Raw genomic sequence first — 24344 nt, forward strand, 5'->3', positions numbered from 1 at the left:
AGAGGGTCTCCCCGGCACCGCTGGGATGCTCCTGTCCTCCGCATCGGCCTGCTGGTTGCACCCGGGTTAGGTTACTCGTGCCCTGGCATGTCTTCCCCCATCTCGGGTATATCATGTACACCTGAGGCACCCGCGCTCTCCATCAAGTGACGGCTACTCTCTGCCCCTACCGCTAAGCTCGTACTCACCTTCGCCCTGCTCCTCGCCGGGGTCCTCTTCGGTGCCCATCTCCGGACTCCCCCGGCACCCCTCCTCCTCCTCGGGCTCCTCCATTCCCCTCTATATGCCGTTGTTTGACAGCTTCACCAGACGATTTGCCCTCTTACGTCATTACGTCATGCGCAGATTTGCGTAGCTAGTCATTGTGTGAGCGTGCTCCTCATAAGGCGCGGCTCGCGAGGCCCTGGCGGCCATAGCTACTAAGGGCAAAGAAAGTCCGTTCTACTAGCATACTTTGGCTTGTGCTATGTACCTGTATGGTAATACTTGGAATAATAACACGTGCCACAATTGATGCATGCGCACGTCTCGTGTATGTATGATACCTCCGGTGGTATTATTCCCGAGGTTTCCCGGTACTTAGGTAGGTCTCAATAGTGTTCCTTAGGCTTTCACTATGCCGGACGAGAGTGCAACTATTCAAAAGCGTGTGTCATATTACTCCGGCAAATATTCCACATCTCCGCCAGCGCCGTGTGATGATATGAACGAAATTCCTTTAGTTTCATTCATTTGTCTCCCTTGCCCCCTCCAGCAGCCAGTAAGGTGACAGGTGTGTACCTGCGCTGCTACTGGATGCCGGCGGCGAGAGGGTTAAGCGCGGGTGTGCGCGTCCTCCGTGGATACGACAGGGTTACACGGCTTTGATCGGCAGCAGCAGGAAATGCAGTGAGTGAGGCTGGAGAAGAGACCTGTGCGGTGTGTGCACCTGCTGCTGTTGCTGCCGGCCCCCCAACCAGGTACCGAGACCCCTCCCAATGTGCCGCCGCCCTGTCCCCACTACCTGTGGCCACAGCCGCCACCCCCACCACCTGGCACGCACTTTGCTTTTTGTTTTAATAAGATTAATCACTTTTTTCAAGGTAGTCCTATTCACTGTATTGTAGCGCTGCCTCCTTTTAGCTTTGTTGCTGGTTCCTGCCAGCGTCCTGCTCCTCTCCCTACATTGACACCTGCTGGCCCCTGCACACTGTATCCTGAGGGTCCTGCTCGCTATGGATTGCTTTCATTAGGGTTCTGAGCAGTGTTCGCTGTAGTTTGGCTTCTAGAGTAGCGCTTCTCAAACCCAGCCCCGAACTGTGCGTGTTCTCCTGGTCTCCTTGCTGGTGCACAGGTGTAACTATTACTGACTGAGACGGTTTAAGAGATCCACGAGTGGATTATTGCACCCGTGCATTTGTGACCTGGAGAACGTGTGTCCCGGGGAATGGATTTAAGAAGCGCTGTTCTAGACCATCCTTTATCACCAGTATCTATCTTCTAAACCTGTAGCTGTGTTATGTCCTTCTCTGGCCTGGTCCCCTGTGCCCCTCCATTGAATGCCTTCACTCACAGAAAATACTGTACATGTGTAAATGTATATGAAGGTGTCGTTTAACCTGATGGCAGCAGCGCCGAGTGGTCACTCACACTCCCTGCATTGTATGGGAAGCCCCTGACTCACTCCCCGTTTGCACACACAGTGAAGGCGGATCCTGTTTGCCTTGCTCTAACAAGGGCTGGGAAAATCTTAACTGAAGAATAGATAACTCCCGACAACAGGTCAATGGGAACTTGACAATTACTGTATATCATAGCACTGCCCTTGTCACCCGAAAGGTAGCTTTGGAAAATAACTATTGTCAGACTGATACTATATATATATATATATATATATATATATATATATATATATATATATATGTCATGTGGGCTTCCATCAGCTCTAGCTGCTCAAGCAAATATTAAACACAAGATCCTCACATGTACCTAGTATTAGAAGCATTGCCACACACAGGCTTCCATCCGGGTGTCATTGTACTCCATGAGGTGTACTGCACTCAGGGCTGGTATTCTACTGCTCACACCAGTAAGAAGACCATATTAATTTTGTTACAATATGTAACGTTTACATATATAAATAAGTCCATGTCCTCCTCTTTCTAGTAGTGTCTTAATAACTGTAGAATACGTGCAATTTACATAGGGTAGTTGTATGTGTGCATTCAGTATTCACTATTCCCTTTTACCCATATTACAAGTTCCTTGTGCAATCAGGGGCTGGGCCTATCTGTCCCTGTAGGGTGAGTTTCGGTGTGTCAGGACGAATCGGAACCCGTCAAACCAGCTGGGGAGGATGTTTCCTTCTGTTTACCTTCCCTTCTGGTCATGAAAGTTTGAACCATATGTTATACTTTGTTTTCATACTTGTAATCTGCAGTAAATTGCATTTGAGAAATCTCTGACCTGTAGGTTAGATGTAACTGGATTATGAGAATTGTATTAGACTGTTAGAAAATGATATATTATAGCACTCGCCTATTCCTAGATTTGGGGTGCAACACAGTATGTGGGCCACATTGTTTAGATAGAAACAGATAAATGACAGGAGCTATGCGCTCACTACATTAACTAGCAATAATAAACAGTGGAGTTTTAGTTCATGTATTGATCAATGCATTTAAGCCTGCAGCCCCCGGCAAGGGACCCCACTATACTGTAGGTCCTACTCTATTGCTCAAAGTAGTTATCATAAATAATAACTACCACATTAGTGTTAAACTGCAAGCTTAAATGTATTTATTAATACGCAAACTAAAACTCCACTGTTTATTATTGTTAGTTAATAGAGTGTGTGCAGAGCTCCTTTGATTGATTGATTGATTGATGACCTGGAAGTTTATTTGACCTTTTCGATGCTGTTTAGCTTGTAGCAAGGGAGCACCTGAGAGAAACCATAAGTATGTACACACAGGCACTATATTGGGCATGCTTTGAATGCTGTTTGACTGCTATACAGTTCGTGTATGGTACATTCTATGGACCGACAATATTTTTGTTTCTTATCAACCGCTAACTAGACAATTAGTGATCATTATTACCCTTAAGGTTCTTGATAACCATGTGGCTATTGCTAATACGTGCCTCCTAAATAATGTGACAAAAAGTAATTTACTGCAGCACATAAGGTATCTGGGGATCTGACACATATGTGACCTTACATAGAGGAGATCTGACACACTGTTGCAACAATGTGAAAAAAAACAACGAGGAAAGAGTGGTTGGTGTTCCCTGTCTGCCAGGTCCTGAAGCTTTATTAGAGAAGGGATATACCTCTGGGAGGATATGACTTCTCTTCAGGATTTCACTGATGAGCTCTAGCTGACATTTCCAGTTTGCGATGTTTTAGTTTAAAATACAACTTGAACGCAACTGTGTAGTGGTGATTCCATACGTAACATCTGCACTTAACCAACATACAGTACAGATCCTATAATAAAAGGTAAAAGGCAGCCGGTAAAGTCTTGATTTTAGGTACAGCATCGGCCACAAAGTATATACATTGAAATAAACAGCACTGAAATGTATGCTTAGCAATATACAACTTCAACCACAGGCATGCCTTTCTCTGAGCTTGTATTTATCACAGGCTAACCGCACGAACATGTCCCTACACTCCTAAGAACTCCCATGTGTGTAGCTGCCTGACTCTCCGCCTTCCTAGTAGTGCACCTTCCTGTGTCACCGTGGGTGGGACCTTCTGCAGGAAGGAACAGGTGTACAGGTTTTCCTAAGCCAGTAAGCACAAAGACGATTCCCCAATATTCTGCATCATTTATTTGACCTCACTTTGCCCGAGGTATAATATAAATCTGGTCATTACTGTGTTGTGTTTCCAGGCATGGCTGTGAGGTTTCAGGTAAGTTTTATGTAATTGCTTGCCTCCCAGACGTGATATACAAAGTCAGGGAAGTAATGCAAGATTAGGACTTCATGTAGAATCAACAGTGTTTTGTCTACAGAAATGATATTCAGCACCATAATCTCTGTAGATTGTTCAACAATAAAGGTTACATTGTGGTACTTTATAATGGCATCACTTGACTAAGGTTGTGCAAGTCTTCAGTGTCATTCTATTGCTCTGTCGTTTTACAATAGCAATCTTAATAGTTGTAAAACAATAATTGTTCTGAAATTATTATTTTTATAATATATATTATACTAGCTATATTTGTCTGAATGACTTTATGTGGAACATGGATAATAATCATACTCGCTTGTTTCACCTTAACTTTATATCCCCTGTAGCTAAGATAGGACTGATTAAAAAGGTGAAAGAACAGGCATTCCTTTTTTTAATTTATTTTTTTAGTACAGGCCCAAAAAACAGTCTGTCAGACAAATTGGTAAAATCAGTTTGCTTTAGAAAATTTATCTGAATGTCAATTTTTGTTCATTTAGGAAAAGTTTAACAGAGAAGATAATACAGTTATGCCGAGTATGGGTCGTTAGGTCGACCACTATTGGTCGACATGGTCACTATGTCGACATGGTCATTAGGGCGACATGGAAAAAGGTAGACATGGTTTGTTTTTTGTTAGTTTTTTGGTGTTGTTTTCTTAGTGAAGTGACGGGGAACCCCAATTAGTGCACCGTGTCCCCTCACATGGCTCTTTGCTTGCCATGCTTCATGTAAGGTGCCTCACTATGCTCGGCACAGGTTACTATTCCCGATCGTAGTCCACGTGGATCGTGAAGTATGAAACATTTTTCAAAAATGCATGTCCACCTTTTTCCATGTCGATCTAATGCATGTTAACCAATAGTGGTCGACCTAATGACCGTATTCCATCATCCCTGACTCCTCGCATTGTAAAGAGCAAGCTATTGCTATGCAGCAAGCAGAAAAACATTAAGGGGACCATTTATGAAGAATCACATATTACATGCGATCTGGGCAGCATCTTACAACGCAGGATCGCATTGCAATATACGATCCTATCGGCAGCATGTATCACCCCACATCACCCCGCACATGCAGCGACAAGGGCTCCGAAAGGAGCCTGTCCATGCGATGTGCCGAGCGGGGTGTCCGGGCCTCTGTGCATGCACAGTCATAGTGACAGCCGTGCACAGGGACCGTTTCCGGCAGAGGATTCCTGTGAAACCCTGCCGGAACTACATCCTGCGATATGAAGCCCATAGGCTACAATGGGCTACCACAAGAAGGAGATTGCGGTAGCTGCGAGGGTTAATATTGGGAAGGCTGCGGGCAGCAATGGAGGGCAGGCTGTGGGTGGAGATGGAGGGATCGCAGCAGGTATCACCGATATCTGCTGCGATCCCTCCTTCATACATTTGGGGGATACATAGCATTTGTGATTAGCCCCCGAGAATGGGTGTTTTTGGGGACATAGCCGCAAATACTTTTTGATAAATGGGCCCCTAAGAATGCTTACCTTGGATAACCACTTGCCTGGCATGGTCACATCAGATGCAAACCACATGAGGCTGGGCTTTCCCTGACATGGTTGTACCTGATGCGCCCAGAGAATCTTCCAGCAGTTGCCTTTCACAGGGGGTCCTCTGGGCAGCAGCCTCACACAGTAAGTGCAGACATTAGCAGTTACTGGGGAAATGTAAAAAAGCAGCCCATCACCTTCCATGTGGCCACACAATAACTGCAGAGAGGAGTGGCCACCGGGAAAAATATAGAGTTGCGTTGGTTAAATATATAGGCCATCAATGTTTGTACAGCTGTTTCATTAAAAAAAAAAAAAAAAAAACTTTTTATTTTTTATTTTTTATAAAATCATATTGGATACATTTTTAAATAAAGTGTTCTTATCCTAATTCAATCAAAGTAAAAAAAAAAATTCTAAGCAGTTTTGGAGGAAAATATTAGCCAGTTAAGTGGTTAATGCCATCTGAATCTGCGTTATCTGTAGAAAATAATTTTCTCTGATGAAAACTGCAGCAACATATGCTCCTGCATACAACTGCAACTCCTCCTATTCTTCCCTCGTTTGGTGGCCAGTGTCATTATTTTGGTGTTTGAGTGTGTGTGTATATATATTTCTCTGACGTCCTAGTGGATGCTGGGAACTCCGAAAGGACCATGGGGAATAGCGGCTCCGCAGGAGACTGGGCACAAAAGTAAAAGCTTTAGGACTAGCTGGTGTGCACTGGCTCCTCCGCCCATGACCCTCCTCCAAGCCTCAGTTAGATTTTTGTGCCCGAGCGAGAAGGGTGCAATCTAGGTGGCTCTCCTGAGCTGCTTAGAGTAAAAGTTTAAATTAGGTTTTTTTATTTTCAGTGAGTCCTGCTGGCAACAGGCTCACTGCATCGAGGGACTAAGGGGAGAAGAAGCGAACTCAACTGCGTGCAGAGTGGATTGGGCTTCTTAGGCTACTGGACATTAGCTCCAGAGGGACGATCACAGGCCCAGCCATGGATGGGTCCCAGAGCCGCGCCGCCGTCCCCCTTACAGAGCCAGAAGAGCAGAAGAGGTCCGGAAAATCGGCGACAGAAGACGTCCTGTCTTCAATAAGGTAGCGCACAGCACCGCAGCTGTGCGCCATTGCTCTCAGCACACTTCACACTCCGGTCACTGAGGGTGCAGGGCGCTGGGGGGGGCGCCCTGAGACGCAATAAAAAAACCTTAGATGGCAAAAAATACATCACATATAGCTCCTGGGCTATATGGATGCATTTAACCCCTGCCAGTTTTTCCTTAAAAAAGCGGGAGAAAGGCCGCCGAGAAGGGGGCGGAGCCTATCTCCTCAGCACACTGGCGCCATTTTCCCTCACAGCTCCGTTGGAGGGAAGCTCCCTGACTCTCCCCTGCAGTCCTGCACTACAGAAACAGGGTAAAACAAGAGAGGGGGGGCACTAAATTGGCAGATAAATCAATACAGCAGCTATATAAGGGAAAAACACTTATATAAGGTTATCCCTGTATATATATATATAGCGCTCTGGTGTGTGCTGGCAAACTCTCCCTCTGTCTCCCCAAAGGGCTAGTGGGGTCCTGTCCTCTATCAGAGCATTCCCTGTGTGTGTGCTGTGTGTCGGTACGTTGTGTCGACATGTATGAGGAGGAAAATGGTATGGAGGCGGAGCAATTGCCTGTAATAGTGATGTCACCCCCTAGGGAGTCGACACCTGACTGGATGGTCTTATGGAAGGAATTACGTGATAGCGTCAGCACTTTACAAAAGACTGTTGACGACATGAGACAGCCGGCAAATCAGTTATTACCTGTAAGGTAGTATCTCAGGGGTACAAATTGGAATTCGAGACGTCTCCCCCTCGCCGGTTCCTGAAGTCTGCTTTACCAACGTCTCCCTCCGACAGGGAGGCGGTATTGGAAGCCATTCACAAGCTGTATTCCCAGCAGGTGATAATCAAGGTACCCCTCCTACAACAGGGAAAGGGGTATTATTCCACGCTGTTTGTGGTACCGAAGCCGGACGGCTCGGTGAGACCTATTTTAAATCTGAAATCCTTGAACACTTACATACAAAGGTTCAAATTCAAGATGGAGTCACTCAGAGCAGTGATAGCGAACCTGGAAGAAGGGGACTATATGGTGTCTCTGGACATCAAGGATGCTTACCTCCATGTCCCAATTTGCCCTTCTCACCAAGGGTACCTCAGGTTCGTGGTACAGAACTGTCATTATCAGTTTCAGACGCTGCCGTTTGGATTGTCCACGGCACCCCGGGTCTTTACCAAGGTAATGGCCGAAATTATGATTCTTCTTCGAAGAAAAGGCGTCTTAATTATCCCTTACTTGGACGATCTCCTGATAAGGGCAAGGTCCAGGGAACAGTTAGAGGTCGGAGTAGCACTATCTCAAGTAGTACTACGACAGCACGGGTGGATTCTAAATATTCCAAAATCGCAGCTGATTCCGACGACACGTCTGCTGTTCCTAGGGATGATTCTGGACACAGTCCAGAAAAAGGTGTTTCTCCCGGAGGAGAAAGCCAGGGAGTTATCCGAGCTAGTCAGGAACCTCCTAAAACCAGGCCAAGTGTCAGTGCATCAATGCACAAGGGTCCTGGGAAAAATGGTGGCTTCTTACGAAGCGATTCCATTCGGCAGATTCCACGCAAGAACTTTTCAGTGGGATCTGCTGGACAAATGGTCCGGATCGCATCTTCAGATGCATCAGCGGATAACCCTGTCTTCAAGGACAAGGGTGTCTCTCCTGTGGTGGTTGCAGAGTGCTCATCTTCTAGAGGGCCGCAGATTCGGCATTCAGGACTGGGTCCTGGTGACCACGGATGCCAGCCTGAGAGGCTGGGGAGCAGTCACACAGGGAAGAAATTTCCAGGGCTTGTGGTCAAGCATGGAAACGTCATTTCACATAAATATCCTGGAACTAAGGGCCATTTACAATGCCCTAAGTCAAGCAAGGCCTCTGCTTCAGGGTCAGCCGGTGTTGATCCAGTCGGACAACATCACGGCAGTCGCCCACGTAAACAGACAGGGCGGCACAAGAAGCAGGAGGGCAATGACGGAAGTTGCAAGGATTCTTCGCTGGGCGGAAAATCATGTGATAGCACTGTCAGCAGTGTTCATTCCGGGAGTGGACAACTGGGAAGCAGACTTCCTCAGCAGACACGACCTCCACCCGGAGGAGTGGGGACTTCACCCAGAAGTCTTCCACATGATTGTGAACCGTTGGGAAAAACCAAAGGTGGACATGATGGCGTCCCGCCTCGACAAAAAACTAGACAGATATTGCGCCAGGTCAAGGGAACCTCAGGCAATAGCTGTGGACGCTCTGGTAACACCGTGGGTGTACCAGTCAGTGTATGTGTTCCCTCCTCTGCCTCTCATACCCAAGGTACTGAGAATCATAAGAAGGAGAGGAGTAAGATCTATACTCGTGGCTCCGGATTGGCCAAGAAGTACTTGGTACCCGGAACTTCAAGAGATGCTCACGGAGGACCCGTGGCCTCTACCTCTAAGAAAGGACCTGCTCCAGCAGGGACCCTGTCTGTTCCAAGACTTACCGCGGCTGCGTTTGACGGCATGGCGGTTGAACGCCGGATCCTGAAGGAAAAAGGCATTCCGGATGAAGTCATCCCTACCCTGATCAAAGCCAGGAAGGATGTAACTGTGCAACATTATCACCGTATTTGGCGTAAATATGTTGCGTGGTGTGAGGCCAGGAAGGCCCCTACAGAGGAATTTCAACTGGGTCGTTTCCTGCATTTCCTGCAAACAGGACTGTCTATGGGCCTAAAATTAGGGTCCATTAAGGTTCAAATTTTGGCCCTATCAGTTTTCTTTCAAAAAGAACTGGCTTCACTGCCTGAGGTTCAGACGTTTGTTAAGGGGGTACTGCATATACAGCCTCCTTTTGTGCCTCCAGTGGCACCTTGGGATCTCAATGTAGTTTTGGGGTTCCTAAAATCACATTGGTTTGAACCACTCACCACTGTGGACTTGAAATATCTCACATGGAAAGTGGTAATGCTGTTAGCCCTGGCTTCAGCCAGGCGTGTCTCAGAATTGGCGGCTTTATCCTATAAAAGCCCTTACCTAATTTTTCATACGGACAGGGCAGAATTGAGGACTCGTCCTCAATTTCTCCCTAAGGTGGTTTCAGCGTTTCACTTAAACCAGCCTATTGTGGTACCTGCGGCTACTAGGGACTTGGAGGATTCCAAGTTGCTGGACGTAGTCAGGGCCCTGAAAATATATGTTTCCAGGACGGCTTGACTCAGAAAATCTGACTCGCTGTTTATCCTGTATGCACCCAACAAGCTGGGTGCTCCTGCTTCTAAGCAGACTATTGCTCGTTGGATTTGTAGTACAATTCAGCTTGCACATTCTGTGGCAGGCCTGCCACAGCCAAAATCTGTAAAAGCCCATTCCACAAGGAAAGTGGGCTCATCTTGGGTGGCTGCCCGAGGGGTCTCGGCTTTACAACTTTGCCGAGCAGCTACTTGGTCAGGGGCAAACACGTTTGCTAAATTCTACAAATTTGATACCCTGGCTGAGGAGGACCTGGAGTTCTCTCATTCGGTGCTGCAGAGTCATCCGCACTCTCCCGCCCGTTTGGGAGCTTTGGTATAATCCCCATGGTTCTTTCGGAGTTCCCAGCATCCACTAGGACGTCAGAGAAAATAAGAATTTACTTACCGATAATTCTATTTCTCATAGTCCGTAGTGGATGCTGGGCGCCCATCCCAAGTGCGGATTGTCTGCAATACTTGTACATAGTTACAAAAATCGGGTTATTATTGTTGTGAGCCATCTTTTCAGAGGCTCCTCTGTTATCATGCTGTTAACTGGGTTCAGATCACAGGTTGTACGGTGTGATTGGTGTGGCTGGTATGAGTCTTACCCGGGATTCAAAATCCTTCCTTATTATGTACGCTCGTCCGGGCACAGTATCCTAACTGAGGCTTGGAGGAGGGTCATGGGGGGAGGAGCCAGTGCACACCAGCTAGTCCTAAAGCTTTTACTTTTGTGCCCAGTCTCCTGCGGAGCCGCTATTCCCCATGGTCCTTTCGGAGTTCCCAGCATCCACTATGGACTATGAGAAATAGAATTATCGGTAAGTAAATTCTTATTATTTAGAGAGATATATATATATATATATATATATATATATATATATATATATATATATATTTATTATTATTATTATTATTATTATTTTTTTTTTTTTTAATACCTACCGGTAAATCCTTTTCTCCTAGTCCGTAGAGGATGCTGGGGACTCCAAAAGGACCATGGGGTATAGACGGGATCCGCAGGAGCTTGGGCACACTAAAAAGACTTTGACTGGGTGTGAACTGGCCCCTCCCTCTATGCCCCTCCCCCAGACCTCAGTTATAGGAACTGTGCCCAGGAGAGACTGACATTTCGAGGAAAGGATTTTTGTTAAACTAAGGGCAAGAAACATACCAGCCCACACCACAAACATACCGTACAACTGGAGTAGCATGAAACCAGATAACAGTATGAACTAAGAACAGCAACAAGCTGAACATAACTGATACACAATGCATGTGTAACCGAAAATAACCAGTATCAACCTAACTGCAAGGAACAGTCCGCACTGGGATGGGCGCCCAGCATCCTCTACGGATTAGGAGAAAAGGATTTACCGGTAGGTATTAAAATCCTATTTTCTCTAACGCCCTAGAGGATGCTGGGGACTCCGTAAGGACCATGGGGAATAGACGGCCTCCGCAGGAGATAGGGCACTTTAAGAAAGCTTTGGATTCTGGATGTGCACTGGCTCCTCCCTCTATGCCCCTCCTCCAGACCTCAGTTTTACACTGTGCCCAGAGCGAGATGGGTGCACTGCAGGGAGCTCCCCTGAGTTCTCTGCCTAGAAAGCATTTTTGTTTGGATTTTTTCTACATTTTTACAGGGAGCACTGCTGGCAACAGGCTCCCTGCATCGAGGGACTGAGGAGAGAGGGGCAGACCTTCTTAAATGATAGGCTCTGCTTCCTCGGCTACTGGACACCATTAGCTCCAGAGGTGGTGAACACAGGTTCTTACTGGGCGTCCACCCCCAGAGCCGCGCCGCCGTTCTCCTCACAGAGCCAGAAGAAACGAAGTCAGAAGACGTCTCAGGCGGCAGAAGCCTTCAGAGCTTCACTGAGGTAACGCACAGCAGTGCAGCTGTGCGTTATTGCTCCCATACACCTCACATACTCCGGTCACTGTACGGGCGCAGGGGGGGGGGGCGCCCTGGGCAGCAATATAACACCTCTCTTATGGCAAAAGACAATATACATGTACAGGTGGGCACTGTACATGTATATAAAAGAGCCCCCGCCATTTTTCAATAACTTTGAGCGGGACAGAAGCCCGCCGCCGAGGGGGCGGGGCTTCTCCCTCAGCACTCACCAGCGCCATTTTTCTCTCCACAGAACGCTGAGAGAAAGCACCCCGGACGCTCCCCTGCTTGCACACGGTGAAGGGGTGTTTAAAAGAGAGGGGGGGGGGCACATAATTGGCGGACAAGATATTATACAGCGCTGCTGGGGGAAAAACATTTTGTGTTGGTCTCCAGGGTCATTGCGCTGGGGTGTGTGCTGGCATACTCTCTCTCTGTCTCTCCAAAGGGCCTTAAAGGGGATACTGTCTTCAGAAAAGAGTTTCCCTGTGTGTGTGAAGTGTGTCGGTATGTGTGTGTCGACATGTTTGACGAGGAAGGCTCGCTTAATGTGGAGGGGGAGTGTTTGAATGTCAGGTCGCCATCGGCAACGCCGACACCGGACTGGGTGGATATGCTGAATGTCTTAAATGCAAATGTGAATCTCCTGCATAAAAGGTTAGACAAGGCTGAAGCTAGGGATCAGTCAGGTAGCCAGACCGTGCCTGTCCCTGTGGCGCCAGGACCTTCAGGGTCTCAAAAGCGCCCCATATCCCAGGTCGCTGACACAGATGCCGACACAGATACTGACTCTAGTGTCGACTATGAGGATGCAAAATTACAGCCCAAGGTGGCAAAGGGTATTCGATACATGATTATTGCCATAAAAGAGGTTTTGCATATCACTGAGGAACCCCCCTGTCCCTGACACGAGGGTTCACATGTATAAAGGAAAAAAGCCTGAGGTCACGTTTCCGTCCTCATTTGAGCTAAGCGAATTGTGCGAAAAGGCTTGGGAGTCTCCGGATAGGAGACTACATGTTCCCAAAAGGATTCTTATGGTGTATCCTTTTCCACAGAAGGATAGGATACGATGGGAATCTTCGCCTAAAGTAGACAAGGCACTGACACGCTTATCCAAGAAGGTGGCACTGCCTTCTCCGGATACTGCTTCCCTCAAGGATCCTGCTGATCGCAAGCAGGAAATTACCATGAAGCACATTTACACACATTCAGGAACTATTGTTAGAACGGCCATGGCGTCGGCCTGGGTTTGTAGTGCTGTTGTGGCATGGGCAGACTCCTTATCTACGGAATTTGACACCTTAGATAGGGATACCATTCTAATTACCATTGAGCATATCGGAGATGCTGCCTTTTATATGAGGGATGCTCAGAGAGACATTTGTTTACTAAGCTCCAGATTAAACGCTATGTCTATTTCTGCTAGACGGCTCTTGTGGACCCGACAGCGGACGGGAGACGCCGACTCGAAGCGGCATATGGAGTCATTGCCTTACAAGGGGGAGGAGTTGTTTGGAGAAGGCCTCTCGGACCTTGTCTCTACTGCTACAGCCAGTAAATCTAATTTTTTACCTTATGTTCCCCCGCTGCATGCTAAAAAGGTACCGCAGTATCAAATGCAGTCCTTTCGTTCCAATAAAAGCAAGAAGGTACGAGGATCGTCCTTTGTTGCCAGAGGTAAAGGCAAGGGAAAAAAGCTACACTCGGCTAGTTCCCAAGAGCAGAAGTCCTCCCCTACTTCCGCAAAATCCACCGCATGATGTTGGGGCTTTCCAGGGGGGGGGGCGGGTCAGATCAAGTGGGGGCACGTCTTCGTCTTTTCAGCCACGTCTGGGTTCTCTCACAGGTGGATCCCTGGGCAATAGAGATTGTTTCCCAGGGATACAGACTGGAATTCGAAGACATGCCTCCTCGCTGGTTTTTCAAATTGGCTCTGCCGGCTTCCCCGTCTGAGAGGGAGCTGGTGTTAGCTGCAATTCACAAATTGTACATTCAACAGGTGATAGTCGAAGTTCCTCATCTCCAGCAAGGAGAGGGTTATTATTCATCCCTGTTTGTGGTACCAAAACCGGACGGTTCGGTGGGACCCATTTTAAATCTGAAATCCCTGAACCTGTACTTGAAGAGGTTCAAAATGGAATCGCTCGGAGCGGTCATCGCCAGCCTGGAGGGAGGGGATTGGATGGTGTCCCTAGACATAAAGGATGCGTACCTTCATGTTCCGATTTTCTCTCCTCACCAGGCGTTCCTGAGATTTACAGTACAGGACTGTCACTACCAATTTCAGACGTTGCCGTTTGGTCTTTCCACGGCACCGAAATTTTCACCATGGTAATGGCGGAAATAATGGTACTCCTGCGCAGGCAGGGCGTCACATTTATCCCGTACTTGGACGATTTCCTCATAAAGGCGAGATCTCGGGAGAAGTTGCTGGACAGCATGTCTCTGTCTGTGAAGACGTTGCAGAGGCACGGCTGGATTCTCAATTTACCAAAATCCCAGCTAGTCCCTGCAACGCGTCTGGCCTTTTTGGGCCTGATTCTAGACACAGACCAAAAAAGAGTTTTTCTTCCAGTGGAGAAGGCTCGGGAGCTTGTAGCTCTGGTCAGGAACCTATTGAAGCTGAAAAAGGTTTCAGTGCATCATTGCACAAGGGTTCTGGGGAAGATGGTGGCTTCATACGAAGCCATCCCCTTCGGCAGGTTCCATGCAAGGACTTTTCAATGGGACCTATTGGACAAATGGTCCGGGTCCTATCTACACATGCAAACTCGGATTACCCTGTCTCCCAGGGCCAGGGTGTCTCTCCTGTGGGGCTGCGCAGTGCTCACCTCCTGGAGGGTCGCAGGTTCGGCATTCAGGACTGGGTCCTGGTGACCACGGACGCGAGCCTCCGAGGTTGGGGAGCTGTCGCACTGGGAAGAAATTTCCAGGGTCTCTGGTCAAGCCTAGAGACTGGTCTCCACATCAATGTCCTGGAGTTGAGGGCCATATACAACGCCCTACGCCAAGCGGACAAACCGGTTCTGATTCAGTCAGACAATGTCACGGCAGTGGCTCATGTAAACCGCCAAGGCAGCACAAAAAGCAGAGTGGCCATGGCAGAGGCGACCAGGATTCTACGCTGGGCGGAAGGCCATGTAAGCGCACTATCAGCAGTGTTCATCCCGGGGGTGGACAACTGGGAGGCGGACTTCCTCAGCAGGCACGACCTGCATCCGGGAGAGTGGGGACTTCATCAAGAAGTCTTCACACAGATCACGGATCGGTGGGGACTGCCTCAGATAGACACGATGGCGTCCCGCCTCAACAAAAAGCTAAAGTGGTATTGCGCCAGGTCAAGAGACCCTCAGGCGGTTGCGGTAGACGCTCTGGTGACACCTTGGGTGTTCAGATCGGTCTATGTGTTTCCTCCTCTACCTCTCATACCCAAGGTGTTGAGGATAATAAGAATAAGAAGAGTCCGAACAATCCTCATTGTTCCAGATTGGCCAAGGAGGACTTGGTATCCGGATCTGCGAGAGTTGCTCACAGAAGATCCGTGGCCTCTTCCTCTAAGGCAGGACCTGCTGCAGCAGGGGCCCTGTCTGTTCCAAGACTTACCGCGGCTGCGTTTGATGGCATGGCTTTGAACGCCGGATCCTAGTGGAAAAAGGGATTCCGGAGGAGGTCATTCCTACCCTGATCAAGGCTAGGAAGGACGTGACGTCGAAACATTATCACCGTATATGGCGAAAATATGTTTCTTGGCGTGAGGCCAGAGCTGCTCCTACGGTGGAGTTCCAGTTGGGCCGTCTGCTTCACTTCCTTCAAACGGGAGTAAATTTGGGCCTAAAATTAGGGTCCATAAAGGTTCAAATTTCGGCCTTATCCGTTTTCTTTCAAAGAGAATTGGCTTCTCTTCCTGAAGTACAGACTTTTGTGAAGGGCGTGCTGCATATTCAGCCTCCCTTTGTACCTCCGGTGGCGCCTTGGGACCTTAACGTGGTATTAAGTTTCCTCAAGTCACTTTGGTTTGAACCACTCAAAACAGTGGAGTTGAAATACCTCACTTGGAAAGTGGTCATGTTGGCCAAGGCTTCTGCAAGGCGGGTTCGGAATTGGCGGCTTTATCATATAAAAGCCCATACCTGATTTTTCACATGGATAGGGCAGAGTTGAGGACTCGTCCTCAATTTCTGCCCAAGGTGGTCTCATCTTTTCATATGAACCAACCTATTGTCGTGCCTGTGGCTACATGGGACTTGGAAGATTCCGAGTCCCTGGATGTGGTCAGGGCTTTGAAGATTTATGTGACCAGAACAGCTAGGATCCGTAAGACCGAAGCTCTGTTTGTTCTGTATGTGGCCAACAAGGTTGGCGCTCCTGCTTCAAAGCAGATTATTGCTCACTGGATCTGTAACGCGATTCAGCAGGCGCATTCTTCGGCAGGATTGCCATTGCCTAAATCGGTTAAGGCCCATTACACTAGGAAGGTGGGCTCTTCTTGGGCGGCTGCCCGAGGGGTCTCGGCACTACAACTGTGCCGAGCTGCTACTTGGTCGGGGTCAAACATCTTTGCAAAGTTCTATAAATTTGATACCCTGGCTGAGGAGGACCTCTTGTTTGCTCAATCGGTGCTGCAGAGTCATCCGCACTCTCCCGCCCATTTGGGAGCTTTGGTATAATCCCCATGGTCCTTACGGAGTCCCCAGCATCCTCTAGGACGTTAGAGAAAATTAGAATTTACTTACCGGTAAATCTATTTCTCGTAGTCCGTAGAGGATGCTGGGCGCCCGTCTCAAGTGCGGACTTCTTCTGCAAGACTTGTATATAGTTATTGCTTAAATAAGGGTTATGTTATAGTTGATCGGGTTTGAACCGAGGCTATGTTATTGTTCATACTGTTAACTGGGTAGTTTATCACAAGTTATACGGTGTGATTGGTGTGGCTGGTATGAATCTTGCCCTTAGATTTACAAAAATCCTTTCCTCGTACTGTTCATCTCCTCTGGGCACAGTTTCTCTAACTGAGGTCTGGAGGAGGGACATGGAGGGAGGAGCCAGTGCACACCCAGAATCCAAAGCTTTCTTAAAGTGCCCTATCTCCTGCGGAGCCCGTCTGTTCCCCATGGTCCTTACGGAGTCCCCAGCATCCTCTACGGACTACGAGAAATAGATTTACCGGTAAGTAAAATCTTATTTTCTCTTACGTCCTAGAGGATGCTGGGGACTTCAAAGGGACCATGGGGTCTATACCAAAGCTCCAGACCGGGTGGTAGAGTGCGGACGACTCTGCAGCACCGATTGAGCAAACATGAAGTCCTCATCAGCCAGGATATCAAACTTATAGAACTTAGCAAAAGTGTTTGAACCCAACCACGTAGCTGCTCGGCAAAGTTGAAGTGCCGAGACCCCTCGGGCAGCCGCCCAAGATAAGCCCACTTTCCTGGTAGAATGGGCCTTTACTGATTTCGGCAACGGTAGCCCAGCCGAAGAATGAGCTTGCTGAATCGTATTACAAATCCAGCATGCAATAGTTTCCTTAGAAGCAGGATTTCCAACCTTGTTGGAAGCATACAGGACAAACGGAGCCTCTGTCTTCCTAGTAAGAGCTGTCCTGGCGACGTAAATTTTCAAAGCTCTTACAACATCAAGAGATTTTGGGACCGCCACATGCACCACAATAGGTTGGTTAATGTGAAACGAAGAAACCACCTTCAGCAGAAATTGCTGATGAGTCCGCAATTTCGCTCTATCCGAATGGAAGATCAAATATGGGCTCTTGTGAGACAAGGCCGCCAACTCAGACACTCGCCTGGCAGACGCCAGAGCCAAAAGCATGACCACTTTCCAAGTGAGAAACTTTAACTCAACCTTACGCAAAGGCTCAAACCAGTGAGACATAAGAAACTGCAACACCACTTCAAAATCCCACGGCGCCACGGGTGGCACAAATGGAGGATGGATATGCAGCACTCCCTTCACGAAAGTCTGAACCTCAGGAAGGACGGCCAATTCCTTTTAAAAGAAAATAGATAAGGCTGAAATCTGTACTTTGATGGAACCCAATTTCAGGCCTGCATCCACGCCTGCCTGCAAAAAATGTAGGAAACGACCCAAGTGAAACTCCTCCGCAGGAGCTGCTTTGGATTCACACTACGACACATATTTTCTCCAAATACGGTGATAATGTTTCGCTGTGACCTACTTCCTAGCCTTAAGTAGAGTGGGGATGACTTCCCTGGGAATACCCTTCTGAGCTAAAATCTGGCGTTCAACTTCCACGCCGTCAAACGCAGCCACGGTAAGTCCGGAAACAGGCAGGGCCCCTGCAGTAACAGGTCCTCTCTTAGAGGAAGCGGCCAGGGATCTTCCACTAGTAATTCCTGAAGATCCGGATACCAGGCCCTCCATGGCCAATCTGGAGCGACGAGTATTGCCTGTACTCTTCGTCTTACGATCCTCAGCACCCTTGGAATGAGAGGAAGCGGAGGGAAAATATACACCGACTGAAACACCCACGGAGTTACCAGGGCGTCCACCGCACAGGCTTGGGGGTCCCTTGACCTGGAACAATACTTCTGAAGTTTCTTGTTGAGGCAAGACGCCATCATGTCTATCAGAGGAGTTCCCCAACGCCTTGTCACTCTGCAAATACTTCTTGATGAAGAGCCCACTCTCCTGGACGGAGATCGTGTCTGCTGAGAAAGTCTGCTTCCCAGTTGTCCACACCCGGGAGGAAGTCTGCTGACAGAGCGCTCACGTGCTGTTCCGCCCAGTGGAGAATTCTTGTGGCCTCCGCCATTGCCACCCTGCTCCTTGTTCCACCTTGGCGGTTTACGTACGCCACCGATGTGATGTTGTCCGACTGGATCAGGACAGGAAGACCCTGAAGAAAACTCTTCGCTTGCAGGAGGCCGTTGTAAATGGCTCTTAACTCGAGAACATTTATGTGGAGAGAAGATTCCTGGCTTGACCATTTTCCCTGGAAACTTCTTCCCTGCGCGACTGCACCCCAGCTTCGGAGACTTGCATCTGTGGTCAGCAGGACCCAGTCCTGGATTCCGAAACGGCATTCCTCTAGAAGGTGAGAGCCTTGCAGCCACCACAGGAGAGAGATCCTGGCCCTGGAAGATAGACTTATTTTCCGGTGCATGTGTAGGTGAGACCCGGACCATTTGTCCAGCAGGTCCCACTGAAACACCCTGGCATGAAACCTGCCAAACGGAATGGCCTCGTAAGCCGCCACCATCTTCCCTAGCACTCGAGTGCATTGATGAATCAACACTCTTGTCGGTCTCAAAAGCTCCTTGACCATGGTCTGTATTTCTAGAGCTTTGTCCTCCGGAAGAAACACTCTCTGAAGCTTCGTGTCTAGGATCATGCCCAGGAAGGGCAGCCGAGTCGTCGGAATTAACTGAGACTTTGGCAAATTTAAAATCCAACCGTGATGTTGCAGAACCATCAGGGAGAGTTCCACATTCTTTAACAATTGTTCTTTTGACCTCGCCTTTATCAGGAGATCATCCAAGTACGGGATAATTGTGACCCCTCGCTTGCGAAGGAGTACCATCATTTCTGCCATAACCTTGGTGAAAACCCTCGGGGCTGTGGAAAGCCGAAACGGCAACGTCTGAAATTGGTAATGACAATCCTGCACCGCAAATCTCAGGAAGGCCTGATGCGGAGGATAAATTGGAATGTGTAAGTAGGCATCCTTTATGTTGACTGACGCCATAAAATCCCCCCCCTTCTAGGCTGGAGATCACAGCTCGAAGAGATTCCATCTTGAACTTGAAAGTCTTCAAGTCTTCAAGTATGGATTGAGGGATTTTAGGTTCAGAATCGGTCTGACCGAACCATCCGGCTTCGGTACGACAAAGCGGCTCGAATAGAAGCCTCCCCCCCCCCCCCCCGTTGGGACTGGGGAACGGGAACAATGACCCTCTATTGACACAACTTTTGTATTGCCGCATTTACCACTTCTCTTTCTGGAAGAGAAACTGGCAAGGCCGATATGAAAAAGTGGCGGGGGGGGGGGGGGGGGGGGGCGGCGGCGGCGGCATCTCCTGAAACTCCAGCTTGTACCCTTGGGACACTATGTCTAAGACCCAAGGATCCAGGGCTGATTGAAACCAGACCTGACTGAAGATTCGGAGACGGCCCCCCACCGGCACGGACCCCGCAGGGGAGCCCCAGTGTCATGCGGTGGACTTGGTAGAGGCGGGGGAGGACTTTTGGTCCTGGGTGCCTGATCCTGCAGGCGACTTCTTTCCCCTTCCTCTACCCTTTGAAGCGCGGAAGGATGAGCCCTTACCTCGTTTGTATTTATTAGGCCGAAAGTACTGCAACTGTTGATGGGGCCCCTTTTTCTGTTGAGTGGGAACATAAGGAAGAAAAGATGACTTACCCGCAGTAGCGGTAGACACCAGGTAAGCCAGGCCGTCACCAAACAAGACACTACCTTTGAAGGGGAGAGCTTCCATATTTTTCTTGGAGTCGGCATCAGCATTCCATTGATGGATCCACAGCGCCTTCCTGGCCGAGACCGCCATGGCATTGGCTCTTGATCCCAAGAGGCCAACATCTCTCGCCGCATTCTTTAGGTAATCTGCAGCGTCCTTGATATAACAAAGAGTCAAAAGAATATTATCTTTATCAAGGGTATCCATAACAGAAGCTAAATTATCAGCCCATTTAGCAATAGCACTACTCACCCATACTGACGCCACAGCAGGTCTGAGCAATGCACCAGTATTAACGAAAATGGCCTTCAAAGACGTCTCCAGCTTGCCGGATCCTTGAGAGCAGCCGTGTCAGGGGACGGAAGCGCCACCTTCTTGGACAAACGGGATAGAGCCTTGTCGACATTTGGAGATGACTCCCATTTTTCCCTGTCATCAGAGGGGAAAGTATACGCCATAAAAAGGGGGGGAAACTTCACCGCAGGTTTTTTTTCCCTTTTAAAGAGGCAAATCCTTGTTTCCTGAACAGTAGGTTCGTCAGACATATGTAAAACATCTTTAATAGCCACAATCATGTACTAAATACTCTTACCTACCCTTGGGTGTAAAGTAGCCTCATTAAAATCGGAATCCGAGTCCGTGTCGGCATCTGTATCTACCATCTGGGTAAATTAACGTTTTTGTGACCCTGAGGGGGTCTGCACCTGAGCCAAAGCATCTTCCATGGATTTTCTCCATGTTTGAGTCTGAGAATCAGATTTATCAAGCCTCTTAGACAATAAAGCCACATTAGCATTAAGTGTACTTAACATAGCAACCCAATCAGCAGTCGGCTGTGCCGACAGAGCCATCTCCAGCTCCTTTTCTGCGCCACCAGTAACTTCCTCCGGGGAGGAACACTCAGCCTCAGACATGCCCACACATAGTACCGACACCCCCACACTCACACTGGCCAAATAAAGGGGACAGCTTACAGGGAAGCCTGGAGAGAGAAACACAGGGGGAGTATGCCAGCTCACACCCCAGCGCCTATATACTACACAAGTATAATATATATCAGTAGCGCTGAAATAATAAGAAAAGCACCAAATTATCTGTGCCCCCCCGTTTTGCTCCCTTTTACTTGTGAGGAGCATGGAGGTCCCGGGCCAGCGTCTCTGCAGTGGCTGTGGAGAGAAGAAAATGGCGCTGGTGAGCTGTGCGGCTAAGCCCCGCCCCTTCCCGGGGCGCTTCAGTCACGCTCAAATTTGAAAATTTATACTGGCGGGGGTATTATATACGGTGCCCGGGCACCGAATATGCCTTTAGCCAGTCCTAATGACCTCAGTAACTGCTGCCCAGGGCGCTTCCCCCCCCCCCAGCGCCCTGCACCCTGTAAGTGCCGTTGGTGATGTGTGTAGGAGCATGGAGCGCTGCGCTGTACCTCCGTTACTGAAGTCTTCTGTCGTCTGAAGTCTTCGGATCTTCTAATACTCACCCGGCTTCTGGCTTCTGTGAGGGGGTGACGGCGCGGCTCCGGGAACAAGCAGCTAGGCGAACCAAGTGATCGAACCCTCTGGAGCTAATGGTGTCCAGTAGCCTAAGAAGCAGAGCCTTTAACTAAGAAGAATTAGGTCTGACTTTTCTCCCCTCAGTCCCTCGATGCAGGGAGCCTGTAGCCAGCAGGTCTCCCTAAAAATAAAAAACCTAACAAAAGTCTTTCTAGAGAAACTCAGTAGAGCTCCCCTAGTGTGTGTCCAGTCACTCCTGGGCACAAAGTCTTACTGAGGTCTGGGGGAGGGGCCAGTTCACACCCAGTCAAAGTCTTTTTAGTGTGCTCAAGCTCCTGCGGATCCCGTCTATACCCCATGGTCCTTTTGGAGTCCCCAGCATCCTCTGACGTAAGAGAAATATATTTCTTTTATAACACAAACGTAGTTCAATACGTTAACAAGACCTCTAACATGTGCAAAGTTCTCTATTTCATTCTAATTTCCCACCAAGCTAGAGCAGACTGCACCTCATATCCTTCATACTGTCCCAACCCTAAGATGGTAGGGCTGGTGGAAACAAGGTCAAACATTGAGGTGCGGAGTATGATCAGATTTCTGTATCTAAAGGGCACATCAGCAACTGAAATTCATCCCCCAACTTGTCGAGGTGTATGGTGATAATGCCTGTGGTGTATGTGCTTGGCTGGCTTGATTGTTACTCATCTTGAACATCTGTCCTGCGGTTATCAGAGGCAGTGCACCAAACCTGAGAACATTAAACCGTGAGCGGTCTTGTTACCTTACTTATTGTACCACCCTTGTGTGTGGATCTATCTCTTTCTAAATTAGTGATAAAAGCACTAGTAAAGTAATAAACGGGAGATATGTTTCTTCCAGGTTTTTGACCTATGTGATTTAAATTGAAGGAAATGTCTGTTTCTTCTAAACACACTTAAGTAGAGTTTGGGCTTTTAGTAAAATCTGAATAATGGGTCCTAGGGGTATGGATGTGAGTGAGAAGGGAAGGCTTCACCCATAAAGCCCATTTTTGGGCTTTTAGGACTTCAGGCTGGTTAGTGTTGACACCTGTAAGAGGTTGAGATAAGCTGTTTCAGGGCTTGGCTCAGGGTCTCACTACCTGGGAAAACAGGCAGCAGGCCTGTTATGAGACACTGTGATTTACGAACTATAAGTACTGTGCATATGCCTGTGTAGGGGCATTAGAGGTCCTTCAACTTTAAGAGAGGGAATCTGTTATGTTTAGTTAATGCACAGATGGGATAGGATTTATTTTTGTTTTGTTTTTGTACTGCACAATAAAACTAGCCACAGCTATATTGCACGAAAACCCTGGGCTGGATGTGCTGTTTTCTAGCGGCTGTGTGTTTTGAGGTGCTCATCACCCCTTTCCTGATCTCTTCACAATAAATGTATAATCTCACACACACACACACACACACACACACACACACACACACACACACACACACACACACACACACACACGTGTGCATTCTGTAGGTGCTGCAGTATGCTCATAATATGTGATGCTGCTGTGGGTCATAAGGCTATGTATGCTGATCTGAAGTCTGAGCATATGCAGTATTAGATGAAGGAAGGCAGTCTTTTTATGTTTACATAATCACTGTCCCCGAAAGGATTTTTGCTGTGTATCAGGGATAAGTAAGTAAAAATTGGTAATAATCATTGATATTGGCTAAAAATATCTAAGCCAATATCAAGATTATAGAAAGATGAAAAGAGATTCAAGAGTAGTAGGGTGGAAATTACATTATAAATTAATGCAGTTGGAATCCAAAGCATTCTATTAATGAGTCTATTTAGCAAACGGCATAGTCTTGGCAGCTTTGTAGTAAAACACCCCTTTTTCAGAAGTGTAATGTAATCGTAGGGGCAATAACTCCTTTTAAAACAACATTAACTAACTTGGTCCAAGCAGGAAGATATCATCAGTATTATATCCTCCAAATAACAGTCCTTTCCTAGCATACTAGATAGACAAACATAGTAACACGAGTTATAAAAAAAAAATGCAGAATACAAATCCATGAGTAATTTATAGGTTACCTGGTAATAAATACTATAGGGGGTCTGAAAATGAAAACCAAGAATTCACAGCAGAATCATGGCAATGTTTGCATTCATATTTTTATTACTGTTACAATGTATTTATACATTACAGGCAGGTAATGGAGAGTTTATAATTAACCAGTCTTTTACAAAGCAGCGGTTTTGCAGTGAAATGTAAAACACCATTTTTTTTAAGGGCAGTTCATAGACTGTATTGATTTTAAAAACAAAACCCAATGATTTCTTTAAATCCAGCGGAAAAACCACTTATTTAGAAATTAATCCTGTGGTATTACCAAACAGAGAGGCAAGAAGGACTTGTTCACACATTTACACTTTAAAGGACAATAGGAGTTTGATACATAAAAAGTTAATGTCACATACTGTGCATTTTCCTGGCCAAATTGCAATGTGGAAAACTTAATATTGGGGATAATTCAGAGTTGATCGCAGTTGGGCAAAACCAAGGGCCTAATTCAGACCCGTTCTCTGCTGTGCGTTTTCGCACAGCAAGCGATCGGGTCTGTACTGTGCATGTGTATGCACCACAATGTGCCGGCGCGTCGGACGACTGTACCAGGCATCGGTGGATACTGACGGGATGGACGTAAAAAGGGATCGCAAGGTGATTGACAGGAAGAGGCCGTTTGTGGGTGGCAACTGACCGTTTTCAGGGAGTGTCCGGAGAAATGCA

At 47.8% G+C, this 24344-nt stretch overlaps 2 protein-coding genes across 9 annotated transcripts in view; one reads left to right on the forward strand and one right to left on the reverse strand.

The window, feature by feature from the left end:
• PIP5K1C (phosphatidylinositol-4-phosphate 5-kinase type 1 gamma) overlaps positions 1-353 on the reverse strand; it is a 336412-nt gene extending 336059 nt beyond the window's left edge. For all 5 annotated transcript variants that reach the window (XM_063914840.1, XM_063914837.1, XM_063914838.1 and 2 more), the window contains exon 1: positions 189-353. In XM_063914840.1, coding sequence (XP_063770910.1) covers positions 189-273 — 85 coding nt within the window. In that variant the 5' untranslated portion in view covers positions 274-353. The remainder of the gene's footprint in view (positions 1-188) is intronic.
• A 63-nt stretch (positions 354-416) lies between these two features.
• Positions 417-24344, forward strand: part of TJP3 (tight junction protein 3) — a 222090-nt gene continuing 198162 nt past the window's right edge. Inside the window, exon 1 of one of the 4 annotated variants that reach the window (XM_063914834.1) lies at positions 417-583. Coding sequence is in view for 1 of the 4 variants with exons in the window: in XM_063914832.1 (XP_063770902.1) it covers positions 3881-3898 (18 nt within the window). In the remaining 3 variants the exon portion in view is untranslated. Of the gene's footprint in view, positions 584-744; positions 960-1740; positions 1762-3806; positions 3899-24344 lie in introns of those variants that run through there. The other 3 variants (XM_063914833.1, XM_063914835.1, XM_063914832.1) reach the window with 3 other exon arrangements.

Source organism: Pseudophryne corroboree, chromosome 1 (genome assembly GCF_028390025.1).
Source record: "Pseudophryne corroboree isolate aPseCor3 chromosome 1, aPseCor3.hap2, whole genome shotgun sequence".
In the NCBI taxonomy this organism is placed as follows: domain Eukaryota; kingdom Metazoa; phylum Chordata; class Amphibia; order Anura; family Myobatrachidae; genus Pseudophryne; species Pseudophryne corroboree.